Genomic DNA, 16,228 nt, shown 5'->3' on the forward strand with positions numbered 1-16,228 from the left:
CACACCCACACACACACACACACACACACACACATGCACACAAAAGAGAATGCTCAAAGGCAATGCACGTCCGCCTCAACAACAGGATCGTAATGAGAGGTGACTATCACAGAAACTTCTTCACCTTCAGGACTACTTCAAACTTACTAAGTCCCTAATTTTTGCATCATTAAACACACTCTGCAGCCTTCAGAAAATGGATACTTAATGGATGCTTGTACTTAATCACTTAATTATTTCTGCTGTTTTTGCTGTTTATGTGTGGAGCTCCTCAGTGTTTATTCATGCAGGGGAAACACCTATTTCTCAAGAACAGCAGAGCTAATCTAAAAACTAAATCTCCACCTCCATGTCAAAAAAGAAATGCATATAAAGCAAATGAAAATAAATTTTAATTGACAAAAAAATTGGCATGCTGGCTCTGTTAAAATATTTTAGCCTTAATCCTCAATGTTCAAGAAGAATGCGGTGTGGCAAATTGGGACTCTGTTGTTCTCTTGCTGCTCTTCCCTGCCCAAGAGCTAAACTATTCCAACAGCTCAGCAAGAAATTAACCCAGTCATATCAGAAAAGCCAGGTCAAGCTGTTTTTCGCATTGCACATCCAACCCTCCCCTCCATCTCAATGTCTGTATAATTACTTAACACACTAACAGTACATCTGAGAAACTTGTGCCAAATGCCACGCCATGTGTCACTGTCTGGCAAATACACATCTCCTTCTCACACTGGCTCTCTCTCTCGAAGGACAGACAAACAGACCAAGAGAAACAGTGAGAAAAAAGGTCCTCTGCCTTCCAGCAACCCTTGCGGTTAAGAAACCACACACTGAGATCTGGCTGATGAGCAGAGCAGATTTTCACTCATTTGCTGGCTCACTGACCTTCTGAAAACACACCTGTTTCTGGTCAACACTTTCCATGCTTTATCTGTCCATTTGTTTTCAGAGCAAAAACAGATGTTTCTGTTCAGCAATTATACCTACATTAGGGCCAGCAAGACATGGTAATCAATTCCAACAATAAATTGCCAGACATCACACTTTGTAACACACACATCTACACCCAGAGGAACTCCTCGTGTAGCTAACACAGAATGGGTGGTTAGAACAGTGACACAGTAATCAAGAAAGATATATCAACAATCCAATGAATCAGTGAAGCGCTGATTGTTGTAACTTTCATACTGAGGAATACCTAGTTGATTAACTGCAAGCAATTTTCAGTTTACAAGCAGCATCATTCACACTCTGGGCACCAAACAGGCAGCACGTATGGTGTCTAATCTGAGCAGAGGGTGACATTTGTTAAATTCGCATATTGCCAAGTTATTACTTAGATTACACTTCCAAGCTAGACAGATTCCCATTTGAAATAATTGCATTTTGTATAAATTAATTATAATTAATATTTTCTGGACTATCATTTGGGATGTTTGTCGTCCTAGCTACTAATCAGTAGATACTTTCCTTCCAAATTTGGCTGAGATGATCCTACTCACCCTAGTGAAAGACTTTCACCTCTCACCTTGGTGAAAGGTTCGCCAGACCTCACAGACATTCCTGTTTGAAGAAGGCATCCACATTGCCATTCCTGGCATACATCAAGTGTCGAACATATAAATCCTCCTTCAAAGGCATATACGCTGTGCAATACATTACTGGTAATTGAGCAGATAAATGAGCACAATCCAGTAAACTGCCCAACATATGTGATGTATCTTAAGCTTGCTGATATAATTTTAACAGATAGTGATGAAGCTGGTTATAAGGGGTAACTCATGTTGAATGAATTCTCTTATATTTTTAGGTTCTCTTCTGTAATCTCTCTCTCTCTCTCTCACACACACACACATACTTACACAAATATTGTATCAGCAAACAAACTGCTAAAATGATCAGCTTTTATTATCTGTTATTTTCTGCTACATTACTTGAATTGATGAGTGACATATGCCTTATGACAAAGGAGTTATAAACCCATGCTATCCTAAAGAAAGAGAAAAAATTATTAGAAATAGTGTGTGTGTGATGGGACTACATGCTGTTTTTTTGAAATCGCTGTTTTTAATTATATACAGAAATAAGACACATGTAATCAGAGTTATTGTATTCGAAGCAGCAGAGGCACAGGCAATTCTGATTGGAGTGTTCACTGGGAACTGATTTCGATATGTGATGATGCAGAGAGCGTGCACTTCATTCCAACTGTTTCAAAACCTCTGAATCAAGAACAAGGGTTCATATAATCAAAAAGGTCTACGCTGTGTCGCATTTTTCCACCATCACTGATAGCAGGCTTCACTGAGTAAAAAAAAAAAAAAAAATGATGAAAGTGGCTGAAAGCAAGCAATGGACATACCAGTTGTGTGAACATCTGCACCAGGTGTCACTTTTTCTTTAAATCAGTTTTACAAAGGCAATGTGGAAGATGTGACCAATCTCCCTTCTCTGAATACCTTCTTACACACCGCAGACATTACTGTTCTGGCTTCTATTGTAAAGGTCACAACAGGTTGTATATCACTTAGCACTTCAAAAGAGCTTCACTTTAATAGGCCCGATCTTTGACCTCAAGCTGAATGACTGTCATGAAGGTGAATGACTGAATTCCTGTGTTTGCTTGTAAGGAAGAGTAAACACAAGTGCGACACAACCAGTCCCCCTGAATTTTCCCCATTTGTTGTCTTGTATCTGTGTGCTGCCTCGGTGATCCGACTATCTACTGCTCCTCAGAGCAAAGTAAAAGATTGCCAAAACTCAAATTACAAATGCTATTCAAACATAAATTTTTCTGTCAAATGGTAATCAAAGAACAGTGAAGATCTCCCCCTTTCCGCTTCTCTATCTCACTGACTTAACATCTTCAAAAGACATTAGAACTTGATTACCCTCACTAAATCCTAGCCTTCAGCATAAGCCTTTAATAAACCAGCACTTTTCCCATGAGAAACGAATTCCTGTATTTGCTTGTAAAGGGCAGGTATCACAAATGTCATATAATATTAGCAAGTTACACATTTGCCAATCAGCGCTGACTATAACTGTCAACTTCCTGTCCTTCCTGTGCAGGCTGTGAAGACAGTCTCTATTATCTGGTATCGGTAATGATAATGCTTATCGTGACAACATGCAAAACCCTGGCAAGACCCACAAATTAAATACACCACTCGAACCTTGCTTTTGCAAGCAAGAGATAATAAATGCATGGTGAAAAGTTAGAACAGCATCCCTGTCTTCTCCTCACAAGCTCTCTGACTGAACAGCTTCAAAGGACATAAAATGTGATTGTCTTCGCCAGAAATTAATCCTGATCTCCACCATGAGCCAAAAGATCATCTCCACACAAATCAGACAAGACTTTCTGATCAAAGAAAGACCCTCAATACCAGCACACATTGTTGCAACCAAAAGTAAATTCCAAAATTTTTCCATATTAAAAATTACGTCTTTAAATTGTAATAGGGTTATTGAAGGTAATTTGTTGTAACATTTTCTCACAGAAAGGGTTTAATCGCTATCCAAGATTTTGTTCAAATTAAGCAGAGTTCTTTCATATTTTGTAAAAACAGCTGAAGCAGTATGCATTAAAACATGTGGTCTAAATCAATTTTCTTTATGGAACTGCATCAGACTGCCCTCAGAGGATTAACCTGACCACTTCCAAAACGCACAGATAAACCTTGAAATGTCACACGTTAGTGAACTGATACATGATATAAAACTTAATGATGAAAAATACCCAAAATGGTGACCAAGGAAAAATTTTGCGAGCAAAAGCAGTCTTTATTTCTGTCAGAGTAGACATAGCCAATAACACAAAAACCTAGAAAAGGCTGACTGATATTTTCATCTGATGTGCCAAATCAGGAAAATACCAAGAATCTTTCCACTTGCCATCTGCTTGGCCTGAGATAACCTACATTTCTTAATTTCCTACTTAATCTTATATGATTTGTCTGATTCGTCTAACACAGTGCCAGGTGCATGACAGGGACTAAAAATATATGCATTTAGTATTTCCTTTTTAAAGAACAACTGAAAATGGAAATGGAGGTTTAATTTGGGAAAAAAAAAAAAAAAACATCTGCCAAACAGACCATATCTAGTTCATAAATAATCTGGCCTGACTCTAACCCTTCTGTCAACAGACGAGCATGCCAAGTGCAATCCCCAGTCCTAATTACTGAACAAATCACAAGTATATTATCCTGATTATATATACAACCTTAATAAGACTGAGCTTAATGTTTCTGTGTGTGAAACCCATCTGTTTCTACAAAGAGTTAAAAGAAAGATCCTGTAACCATGTTTCCCAATGAGCTGAAGCATGCAGTGAGTGGTAAAACAAGATGCAGCATGTTCACATATTTCATCAAGCTGCTTTATTTCTCAGCTACAAAATACTGCTTACTCTGCGATACAGCACGTCTCTTAAACACAAAACATGACCATATTATCCACCACCACTTATGTGAACGCATACTTTTTTGTGCAATTTCTGTACTCTGATACAAATTTCTGTTTCTGAGATAAATAACGACTATATGCCAAAAAAAATGAACCTCTCCAGCTGCTAAGGACAGGAGGCAGTTTTCATCCTGACGATTTAAATATGTGCTTTGTACAAATTATTATTGTAGACTATCCTCAATGTGCTGGATTTGACAATGGGGAGCGGTCAGGTTTGTGTACTCAGAGATCAAGCTGTACAGATCTCAGACATTGCCTCTTTGTGCAAGCTCACAGCCTCACCCAGCTGTGTCTGTGTGTGGATTTACATTTCTACAGTTTGAAATCACAAGTCGGAGCTTGCAAACAAATTGCCTGTAATTTGAATGGCTTGAACTAATCATGCGAGAGGGAAGGCTGTGGCTCAGCAAAGAATTACAGATGCTGAGAAACAATGCTGAAAAGCCCATAAAGACCAGTTTGTAAAATTTAATTCATTTTAGTACAAATACGCTGGATACGACTGCATGAGAAGAAAAACTGGGTGCAATCTTTAATGAGCTTGACTCATCCTTCGTCCACCGTTTCACGTCTGTTTGTACAAAGAAATCAGCTGTCCAGGGTTAAATGAGATTCATTTACATTTGACTGAGAAGCTGAGGGCAAGTCCTCTCAAGCCCAATGAGCTGCCTTGACCTCACTCTGTTTACAGCACTGGCAGTCAAAGCGAGAGGTGTGGTATTGATTGAGAAATGTGCTTATAAAAAGTGGTTTATTAAAAGATGCCTAACAGTGGCGTCGTTAAGGAAAATGGGTTTGTTGATGAAGTCTCGGGGGAAAGCGACAGCTGGGCGGCGTTGCTCAAATGCCAGGTATATCTCAACCCTTTAGAATACTACACCTGAGTCACATTCAGTGTTTCATGTGCCGCGTTCTCATTTTTACATGAAGCACGGCCAGCAGAAGCTGATCTGAAGACGAGATAACTACAGATTCAAGAAGATCCAAACCTGATGACTCCTTATAGTAATAGTTTTAATGCACACCATCTATTACTTTAATCTGTCACTAACACACTTTATAAATAATAGCTATAATAATAATAATAATAATAATAATAATATTTCATCAGGTTTTTCCAACTTCACCCTACCGAGTTCTTTAGTTGGTCCTTCTAGGAGAATCCTTAAAGGTCCATACAGTAAAGTGTTTTCCTTATCAGAGGTGCCCCTAACTATCCAAAGAAAAGTGTGTGAAAAATGAATGACTTTAATATTTTGTATAATATATATATATATATATATACATACTAGTGTATTAAAAAAGGGAACCATTAACACACAAGAACACTGAAGAGCAATGGAAAGAACTCTCCAAACACTCCATCTTGCGACATGATTGACTTCCTATTAGTGATCTTTATCATCCTTTCTTCAGATGAGTATCTCTTAACGGCTATCACATGTTTAGTGGAGTCGTGCCGCATCACTGTCGCCATCTTCCTCCTGCTCTGAATGCCAATCCCGAGGGCTCGCGCTCGCGCTCAGCCTGGCTCCTAAATCTGATATATTTCAGTTTACCGTATCCTTCCCTTCTTTCTCAAGTTCATGTCAAACGCGCATACACTCAGCTGGCTTTAAGAGACTCACTCACAGTGCATTTCGCCTAAAAAAAAACTCGGTCATGATTTCTTTAGCACATTCTCACCTTCAGTGGCTTTGTGATAGGAGTGTGACGGCGCAACTGGACTTACCTGGTGTTCTCATGAGAACCAGTAAGAGGATCCATGAACTGGCCTGCATTGCCATGGTGTAAGCCGTGCACTGAAAATCCTGTGGACTTGAGGATAATACACCAAGTTCAGCTCCGGCTGATGATCAGTTGAGCGGAATAAATATTTGTTACAAAGCCACACACTTTGAAGCGCCTTTCCAGCGCCTGCAGTACGACTCCCTGTGCTATGGGCTCGCCACAAAGCCCCGCTAATCAACACCACATGTAGCTTCGCCTGGATCGCCAACTTGATAAGTCCAGGAGAGATACAGAATTCAAACAGATCGCAACTGTTAGCTCAGGAGGTCCTGCTAGACAGTTGCCGCTTTGCTCTTCCTCTGGCTCTCTGGTGTGCCAGGATAGAAAAGGAGACGGATCCAGTCCACCTTAACAAGTCGCTCTAGATGCGTCAGTGCCTCTGAACCCCAGGTCCCTGTTTTCCGGCACTGAAACAGGCCTTTCTGTCTCCTCTTTCCTGCCCAATAGTAGGCTACGCGCGAACTTCTGAGAATCCCTTTTTTTTGTACCCTTGTTTAGGGAAACAGGGATTATAAGCTTCTTTTGAGATTGTCTGCGAATGTCAGCACAAAACTGCGTCCTGCTCTTTTTCCAAGAAGGTTTTCTCAAGAAAAGAAAAGCGGGACAGAATGATTCAGATGAAGCTGGATCACCTGAACTGATGTAGCGGACAGCGCGAGCTTGAGATCCGAATCTGGTGACGTGATACAGTAGGGCGGAGCATGGGGGCGTCATCAACAGCAGAGTAGTAGCTTAGCTAAAGCTCCGTTCTGAAGTGATTATAGCTCAGTTCCACGCGAGGCCACGCCCTCTACAGTGAGAACAGTGAAGGACCCTTTCTGTAGGGATGGAGCAGCCATTCGGAGTGCTCTTCAATCTAATTTTTCCATACCAAGTAAAAAAAAAACATCACCAAGTAATGATTCGTTATTAAGTGATAACTGATAGCTAATAGGTGGACCAAGCGTTGACAGTTTCCTAGGCTGCCACCAGTTTCTTTTGTTATGTACCAGATATGTCTGATATTCTGTCTATATTCTGTAAACTAGCCTAATTTACAAGCTTTAAAGGGTGTGTAATCTTAAATATATTAAGCTAAATTTTAAACATTTTTAAAACTATTTTATTATAAATTATAATAATTATTATAAATTCAGCAGTCTAGCAGCTTGGGCCATAAATTTTTCAATTTCACTGACCACATCTTGACCCCTCTGTTCTCTCCAATCACCGTCCAATTCGAACACATTTTTCTATCTAGGATTTTGGAGAAGAAATATCTTAAGTGTGGTGTATTTTAATTACAGAATCAAAGACGCTTATGACCTTTTGTCTCAGACTGTGGATATGTGTCCATTTTGGTACTAGTGGACTTCAATGCAGCATTTGACACTATTCACTCATTCACCTTTAGTAAGTATTTTATCTTGGCCTATTGACCATGATATTGTATTGACAGGCTTGAAAACAAAGCTCTTGTCTGATTTAAATCTTGCTTGACAGACCTTTCTTTTGTTAGTGCGAGTAGGGACATGTTCTGTATTAGACTCCATATTGATTTCCTGCTTTGTTTAGTACTATATACATGTAGTTCAGAAACCTGATGTTGGGTTTCACTTTAGTTCACGCAGATTCAACAGCACAGCTACGTAAAATGAAAGACTGTGCCATAGCTCGGATAAATAAAAATATTTATCCAAAATTCTAATAAAATACAAATATTGATATTGGGTATTGATAAACCTGACAGCCATAAGGCTGCTCATTTTTTCTTAGAGTTTGATTGCTTTTCTGTGAGACCAAAAGTTACAGTTGAGGATCTTGGCGCTGGTCTATAATTTGAATCCATTGTAAATAACATCAGTTAAACAGCATATTAAAGAAATATAGCCAAATATTAAATATTCTCTGTACATTTTGCTGAGAAACTAGTCCAGGCATCATTCAATACAAAGTCAATGTGTATAATTTTAAACGTGCTGCTTGTGATGTTTAAAGCTTTAAATTGTTTAGCTTCTGCATATTTTGCTGATATTCTGTGTGTGTGTGTGTGTGTGTGTGTGTGACACTCTCTCTCTCTCTCTCTGTATGCTTCTGTTTCACTGGAAACATTGAACAGTCCCTGAAAAACAATTACAGTCACTGAAAAACAATTTTTTTCTAGGCTCATTAAAAATCTCTATTGTATTAACTATTTTCTTAGTTAATACAATTTCTTAATCACACTGATGACATCTTTGGCATTGCTAACTGCACAGTTGAGGAGCTCTAGCTTTTATTTCCTCTTTGTTCACATTTCACCCAGCCCTAGAATTTACATGGAGTCTTGCTCCCCCTGGCTCAAGCATAGCATTTTTAGACATAACTTTGAAGTCAATAGATTCCACTTTGAAAACCACCATCCATTACCAAACAACAGACTCTCATTTCTACTTAGAGTATAGCTCTTCACATCCTAAGCACTGCAAAAAGTCCGTTCTTTATTCACAGCTAATGAGACCTAAACATATGTGCAGTAAGAATGTAGATTTTCTCCATAAAAGTAAGGAAATGTGCAGTTTTTATTTTTTTTACAACTGTGGATTCCTCAAGAATGTCATAGATCGTGCCATGGCCAGTGTTACCACTATTGAAAGCAAGGATACACTGACTTCTACACAATCCATCGCCAGGACAGAGAGAATTCCTGTGGTGCTCACTTATCATCCCACTAATAAAACAGTGACAGAAATTCTTCAAATCTTCAAAATCCTCCAGGACGATCCTGAGACTGATTCCCTTTGTAAGGAACCTTCACTCATCTCCCATAGACTGGACAAAATCAATAAAGACATGCTTGTCAGGAGTGAATTAAACGATCAAGCTAATAGAATCTATGGCACACTTGCATGCCTTCTAGACGTTCCACATGCAAATTTATTACCACGGCCACTAAAATGACAGGCCAAAAAAGGATCATTTTTTATTACCCATCGCTCCTCAAGCATCACTGCAGGAGTTGTTTATTTCTTTCCTGTAAGAGATGTAATCAGCTGTACATTGGAAAATCCAAGAGGACACCGGCGGACCATTTTATCGAGCACCTTAGCTCCATCAGAATTAAGGTTTTCTGTTTTTCAGTGGTAAGACACTTCAACAGCGATGGACGTTACAATAATGACATCTCTATGTGCATTGTGAGTTGTTTTTATGGGAGCAAGGGAGTGAGGAAACATAAGGAGAAGGAGCTCATCTACATTTTAAAACTTTAGATGGAATGAATGTCATAGTTTGGCTACAACTATTACATCATCAAGCATTTTGAATATCCAGTGGGTTTTGTCCAACACGTTCTGTTTCACTGGAACCTTTGTGTAATACTCTGAACTTTTACCGATATACATGTTGCCTATACGGTCCCCTCTGAAAGTATTGGAATGGCAAGGTCAATTCTTTGTACAATTATTCGTTTTTGTTGTACACTGAAGACTTTTGACCACAGCAGAGTGAATGAGAATGCACATATACCAGTAATGCATTGCACTAAACATATAATATGTTTGTGTACAAATATCCTCAAACGAAGAAACGTATGTGCCATTATTTACAATAATAACATGTGTAATAACATAACATAAATTTTATTTCCTTGCATCTGTGCATACTCTTTGAAATACAAAGAGTCAGGATTGTGATGCAATAAATTTATAAGCTATAAGCTATTTTGCTTATATTTTGAGAAATAGAAGCAACTAAACTCATTATGTGAGATTATTTTCTTTTTTCCATGATTATGTGATGAAAGACACGTGATTTAAACATTTAAGATGAATTTAATGTGATTTTTGCTTACTCGTGATACATATGTGTCTGTCCTTTTTTCGCTCATAATGTACATGTATCTGTTTTTTTGGGTCACAATGTTTTTGTCCTTAATTATGTTTTTCTCCTATGTTTTTCTCAAATTAGCCTTAGGCATTATCTACATGGTCCTCTTGCACGCACACGTCGGTATAAAAGCCTGCTGTGTCCAATTTTTGTTTAGTCTATAGAGCATCCAGGCTGTCTTTACACATGCTTGCAATAAACCATCTCTTTTATTATACCCTGGCTCTTGGTCTCCTGATTCTTCAGTCATCTTACTTCTGGTGAAACTGATTCAGAACGATTTACAACAATTTTGGCAACTCCAGTGGGACAGTGATGTTCTCCATCCATGTGGTGTGACGACCCAGATGACAGACAGCATCATCACCTGTCTGATCTGACCCAGTGATCCTGTTCCTGTGGTCCTGACAAACTTACGCCAGCAAGGGTGAATGAGCCATCCTGTCAAAGACCTTGCTTGATGATAGAATCAGTCTGATGCTAGCTAAAATAAGATTTTGAATGATAGTTCAGTCGCAGTTTCTCAGTACCGAATGAGTTGCACTGTTTTATACAAGTATGGCAAGAAGTAATCAGGATCCTAAGGGTGTTGGAGAGTCTTCCTCACCTATTTGAGTCCTCCTTGCCTTTTGCTGATAATCTCAGTTTTGAGAGGGAGCTAGGGCAAATGCTAGATAAGTTGAAAAAGATTAAATTATGTAAAGAGCTTGGTATTCCAGAACAGTGGAGTACAGAGCAATGTTTTTCTGCTTTGAATAAATGCGCCAAGCGCAATGAGCAGTGGTGCTGGTGTTCAGACAGTGGCATGATTTCCTAACACAAGATAGGGATAAGAAAAAGCATGAGAGCAATGAGCTAGTCGCTAAGCCTGCGCGGGAGTGTGCCAACCATGAAGGAGCCACTATCCCTGCTCAAAAAAACTTGTGAGCAGTCTCAACACTCCATTAACTCTCTCCAAGCCAAAATTGAAATTTTGGAAAAACAGACTCTGCCTTTGTCTTCCAAAGCAAAGAAGCTGTATCTTCTTAAATGGCCTTACAGGCAATCAAAAACACGGTCTCCGGATTCGTCATCCTCCAATGATGATTCAGATGACCCTGGCTTAGATTCAGCAACCATTGAGATAGCCCTGATGGTAATTAAAGAGGCAAGGTCAAAAAAGGATGAGGAGGTAAAAGTAACAATAAAATACCAGCCAGTGAGAAAGTAGATCGCATGGCATTTTAACTTCCCAGAGAAATGGACATGGGTCCATTCCTGACTCAAATGACACGTAAAATTCAATTATACAACTTGCATCCTTTGGATGTCATTGCCATATGCTCTCAGATATTTCTGCCCACTGAAGTGGAGAAATTGAAAGCTTATTATAATAACTTTGAAGACAAGCATTCACTCATTTCGGCTAGAGCGGTACAGAAATGTACCGATGGCCTTCTTGACATCATTCATGGTTTTGTGGACACTGCTGAGTGTTGGCGTAAAGTTGTTGACTGTCAATATGGAAATGTACAATATGAGGTCCATCTCTGAGGTTCCTGGTAATCAATGGGCTGATGGTTTGAGAAAGCAGAGCACTGCAAAAATCATGACATCTTAGCAAGAGAAAATATCTTCAATATAGTCAGATTTATCTAGTATTCCCCATTATAAGATTACAACAAACATATAGGATTATTAAACCTATTTCTAGACATTTTTTACTCATTTCAAACTTTACATTTTCTTGTTCTATTGGCAGATAATTTTGCTTCTTTCTAGAAATAAATATCTAATATTAGCAAAAATGATCTGCCAACAGAACAAGACAATTTCAATCTTGAAATGAGTAAAAATGTCTAGAAATATGTTTTGGTAATCTTATATTTGGTAATCTTATATACTAGATACATTTGACTATATTCAAGATATTTTCACTTGCTAAGATGTTATTTTTTGCAGTGAGTGGGAAATGCGCTCTGACTTACGGAGCTTCTCAGCCTAAACCACTGGGCGGGGCTATCTTGCCAGAGGTGGCGGGGCAAATAATTCATCTGGTACAATGCACCTCGCACCAATCAGATGCTCTGCCTCTGCCTCCCCCCCCTCGAGCTGCACATTCTTTTTAGATATGTCATATGTCATTTAGATATGTGAGAGCCTATTTGCAGCCAATTATGCATGAGCAGGATAACAGATTGTATGTGATAATCACTGTGAATGATTATGAATGCGGATTTTTGATTGACACTGGTGCACAAGTATCAATAATTCCACCAGAGATGGCTAGAGATTTTGGTCTTCATCTAACCAGAACTAGCACTGTCATTTCTAGTGTGACTGGGGAAAGTTCTAACACTTACAGAACTGAACCTGTTCGTTTGTGTTTTGGTCCTAAGTCACTTGCCGTCTCTTTTATGGCAACACGGATGAACAGCCCTCCTATTTTAGGCATCAGTGTTATTTCACAGTTACAGATGCAGTTCGATTTTGAGTCACTTATTTAGCTGCTACTTATTTAGCTGTGCTCCAGTAGTGTTAACACATGATCCTGTTGTACGCTGTCCACATGCTGCATTTTCTCTGTTGTCCTCAGCTCATGTGATCACAGTGACTGCCCAGACTGGCTCGGTGCTCTCACAGCACCCAACATTACCCTGCAAAGGGCCAAGATCACCAACACCTCATCGTTAGTGTTGACTACAATGTCCGGTACACAAGATGAGAGTGTATTGAGTGATCATGACTGGACATACTTCTGGTGAAACCGATCCAGAAAGATTTACAAAATTTACAATTAAAACATTTCACAGACAGGTTGAAACAAAAATAATAACTGGATAGTAAGATAAAAAAAAAGTACAATCGCCACACATATCTAGTTAAGAACAATTATGAATTATGAACCAGAATTCACAGACAGTGCTAGCATTTCTACCTCTGTTTTTCCTCAGTGTTTTCCAGTGTTTCTCAGGGCAAAACGATCAAATACAAGAGAACTTCAGACATTTAAAAAAAAAACAATAACTTAGATTGCGTTTGTCGCAAACCTACATCTCCCATATGATTATGTTTTAAGACATGAGACTCCTGTTGATGGAAATTGGATGTTCAGTTGCCTATACATACAAACACTAGATTTGGATTTTTTTCTAGTTTCTACATTTTCTATGTTTTCAATGAGAAAAATCAGCTCGTTGGCTTAATATCAGATGACTCTCTCTCTGGCCATAGAGACAGTGAGAGTTGCGGAGAATGCTTTTTATTAAAAAGGCTCGCAAATGCAAAACACAAATCCAAAACCCTAGGTTTAATGAAACTCAAAAGGCAGGCACAAGGTCAGGTGATGAGCAAACAGGATATCAAAGGTCAAGACAAAATCACAAACGAGAATGATGATCCAGAATCAAAACCATGAACAGCAATCAGAACAAAGGCTTGGTACGTCAGATGTAGAACAGAGCTGAGCCAATGGTGTGTGTGGAAATAAGAGGAAATATGGCAGTGTTGTTGACATTCCTGTGAATAGGTGAAGTTTCAGGATTTTATACGGACGAATGCAGCAATGAGTGAGTTTGCGGCAGCCTTGACTGACTCTGAGGTCAGGTCTGGAAAGCCAGACTTGATCCCAAGGTTGATGCTCAGGAGTCTATGTCCAATGTCTTTCAGTGAACTCTTTGTTGTTCTGTGCAACTTGCTCTAGATGCTGGTGTGTTGTTTCCCACACCTGTTCGCTCTGCCTGAACTACTCATCCACTGCTGGGGAATCAATGGAGTTAGCATCCCATGGAAATAAGAGAGGTTGATAGCAAAGGACACACTGAAAGGGAGTGAGCTGGGTAGAACATGGTAAAATGTGTGGATTTGACTCAAGTGTGTTTTTAGGTTGTGGTTGGAGGAGGGGGTGGATCTTGAAATCCTTCAGCCTAGGTGCCTAGACCTTAATCTGCCCCTGTCTACATCATAGTTTCACAGGAGTGAGTTTCTATGAGAAGAAAGACATTAGATGTAGCTTGGGTTTTTCCCTGAACCTCTGGGAAAGGATAATGCCCACTCCAGTGTCAGAGGCATCTCCCTCCACTATGAAGGGTTTAATCGGGTCAGGATGCCCAAGGATGGGTGCTTTAGTGAACATTTCCTTGAGGTTCTTCAGAGCTTGATCAGCACCTGGATTCCACTTTAGCTGTTTTGGCAATTTTTTCAATAGAGTGGTTAGGGAACTGGTGATGGAGCTGAATCCTCTGATGAAATGGCAATAAAAATTGGCAATACCAAGGAATCATTGAAGCTCCTTGATAGTTGATGGAACTGGCCACTTATTGATGGCTGCAACTTTGCTTTGATCCACAAAGACCCCTTCCAGATTAATGACATAGCCCAGGAACAAGATCTGCGTGACGCAAAACTCACATTTCTCGCCCTTGACATATAGGTGGTTTTCCATTAGTCAGTGAAGTACTTGTTTCACATTGCTCTCATGTGTTTCTTGGGATGGCGAGTAAATCAAAATATCATCGATATATGCAATGAATTTCCCCAGCATATCTCTGAGCACATCATTGATGTGACCCTATAAGACAGAGGGGGCACAAGAGAGCCCATATGGCATTACGGAGTACTTGTAGTGGCCAGAGGTGGTGCTAAATGCCATTTTGCAAAACAAGGAGTCCACAGTTGTAGTTTGTGATGCATTCTGGGATATGGATTTTGATGCCGTTTCCAGCGTAGACATGACAGAACATCCACCAGACTACCCTTCTCCCTCTCCACCCCCTGTAAGAGCTCAGTCAAGGAACAGGGTTCTTTCTTGGTCTACCTCTGGGACAAGGTCCTGGTTTCTCAGTGTATCGGGCATGAAAGTCACTGCAAAGTAGTGGGTTGAGGACAGTGTGGGCAAGAATCCAGCATCTTTCCTCCTGGCTGTAGTCCTACCAGTCAATCAGATACTGGAGTTTTCCTTCCCTTTTGACGGTGAGAGGTGAGAATGGCTTTGACTGTATAGGCTGGTTGTCCTTTGATTTCCAGTTGTGTAGTGGGGGAACCCCTTCAGCTAAGGTACCTTGGATTGCTGGCTTGAGTCAGGACACATGGAAATGATGTGGTGACTGTAAACATGATATTTGTGTTTGTGTAGATATGACACTCTCATATTGATTTACTATGAAGTGCACACATTTCCTAGTTCCTATTCCCACATGTCTTTAATGTTTTAGGTATTGTGTAGAATCTTGACTACTTTGTTGCTGCATCCTAAATATGCACCCCAAAACACCAGAAATCTAGGCTCCAATTTAATTTGCATTCCTTGAGCACAAACAAAATTCCAGTATACATGCATGCAGGAAGATTATTAAAGTGAATGTATTCATGTTGCTAGTTTAAAGGCTTTACTGTATCATGTATTTTTGCAATAAAAGAAAAAAAAATGTTGATATTATTTTGATGCCAAAACAAACAAAAAAGTAATACCAAAAATTTATGGTGTGGCAGATAGTAGGGTAGGAATATGTATATTTTATATATGTAAACTTTTTTTAGTTACATTTCTTTGATATCAAATTTGAGAATTCTATATAGGGTGTATTCAGGTATATTGGGACATCAGGTAACTTGGGACAGTATAATTTATTAGCATCTAATTTCTAGCCTTTTAATTGAAACTCATAACTTATGTTACTAATAACATGTGATATCATTTAAGGGAGCATGGTCAGCATCAAACAGGATTTTGACCCAAAAAAAAACTTGACGTAGGAAAAATGACATATGATTGGGTTCTTTTTTTTTTCTTTCATAAATATAAAACTGTCAGGACTAATAAATAACACATACCTGTAATGCATATATACATAAGATGTACTATAGCAACAAAAAGTTAGTTAGTTAGTTACATACTGTATGTAATCATGTACATGTTTTCAATCATTTTCCAAACATGGTTAGCTAATTTGGGTCTTTTCCACTGTTCAGGGAAAAGTTGAAAAGTGGAAAAGTGAAGGGATACAATGAATAAACAAAACACCCCACAAATGTTGCACTGGTGGATTTTATGTGCGTTAAATAGTGTTTTTAAAAGCATCTTAATAAACTGGGAAATAAGATACACTGGGAAATTTACTTAGGCCTACTACTTAGTGTGCAG

At 39.1% G+C, this 16,228-nt stretch overlaps 1 protein-coding gene across 3 annotated transcripts in view; it reads right to left on the bottom strand.

Annotated features, from left to right (window-relative positions):
- Positions 1-6,942, bottom strand: part of nectin1b (nectin cell adhesion molecule 1b) — a 165,812-nt gene extending 158,870 nt beyond the window's left edge. Inside the window, exon 1 of one of the 3 annotated variants that reach the window (XM_053235185.1) lies at positions 6,203-6,942. In XM_053235185.1, coding sequence (XP_053091160.1) covers positions 6,203-6,257 — 55 coding nt within the window. In that variant the 5' untranslated portion in view covers positions 6,258-6,942. The remainder of the gene's footprint in view (positions 1-6,202) is intronic. The other 2 variants (XM_053235186.1, XM_026913745.3) reach the window with 2 other exon arrangements.
- Positions 6,943-16,228: the final 9,286 nt, after the last annotated feature.

The sequence above is a fragment of the Pangasianodon hypophthalmus genome, chromosome 6, assembly GCF_027358585.1.
Source record: "Pangasianodon hypophthalmus isolate fPanHyp1 chromosome 6, fPanHyp1.pri, whole genome shotgun sequence".
Taxonomy (NCBI): Eukaryota; Metazoa; Chordata; class Actinopteri; order Siluriformes; family Pangasiidae; genus Pangasianodon; species Pangasianodon hypophthalmus.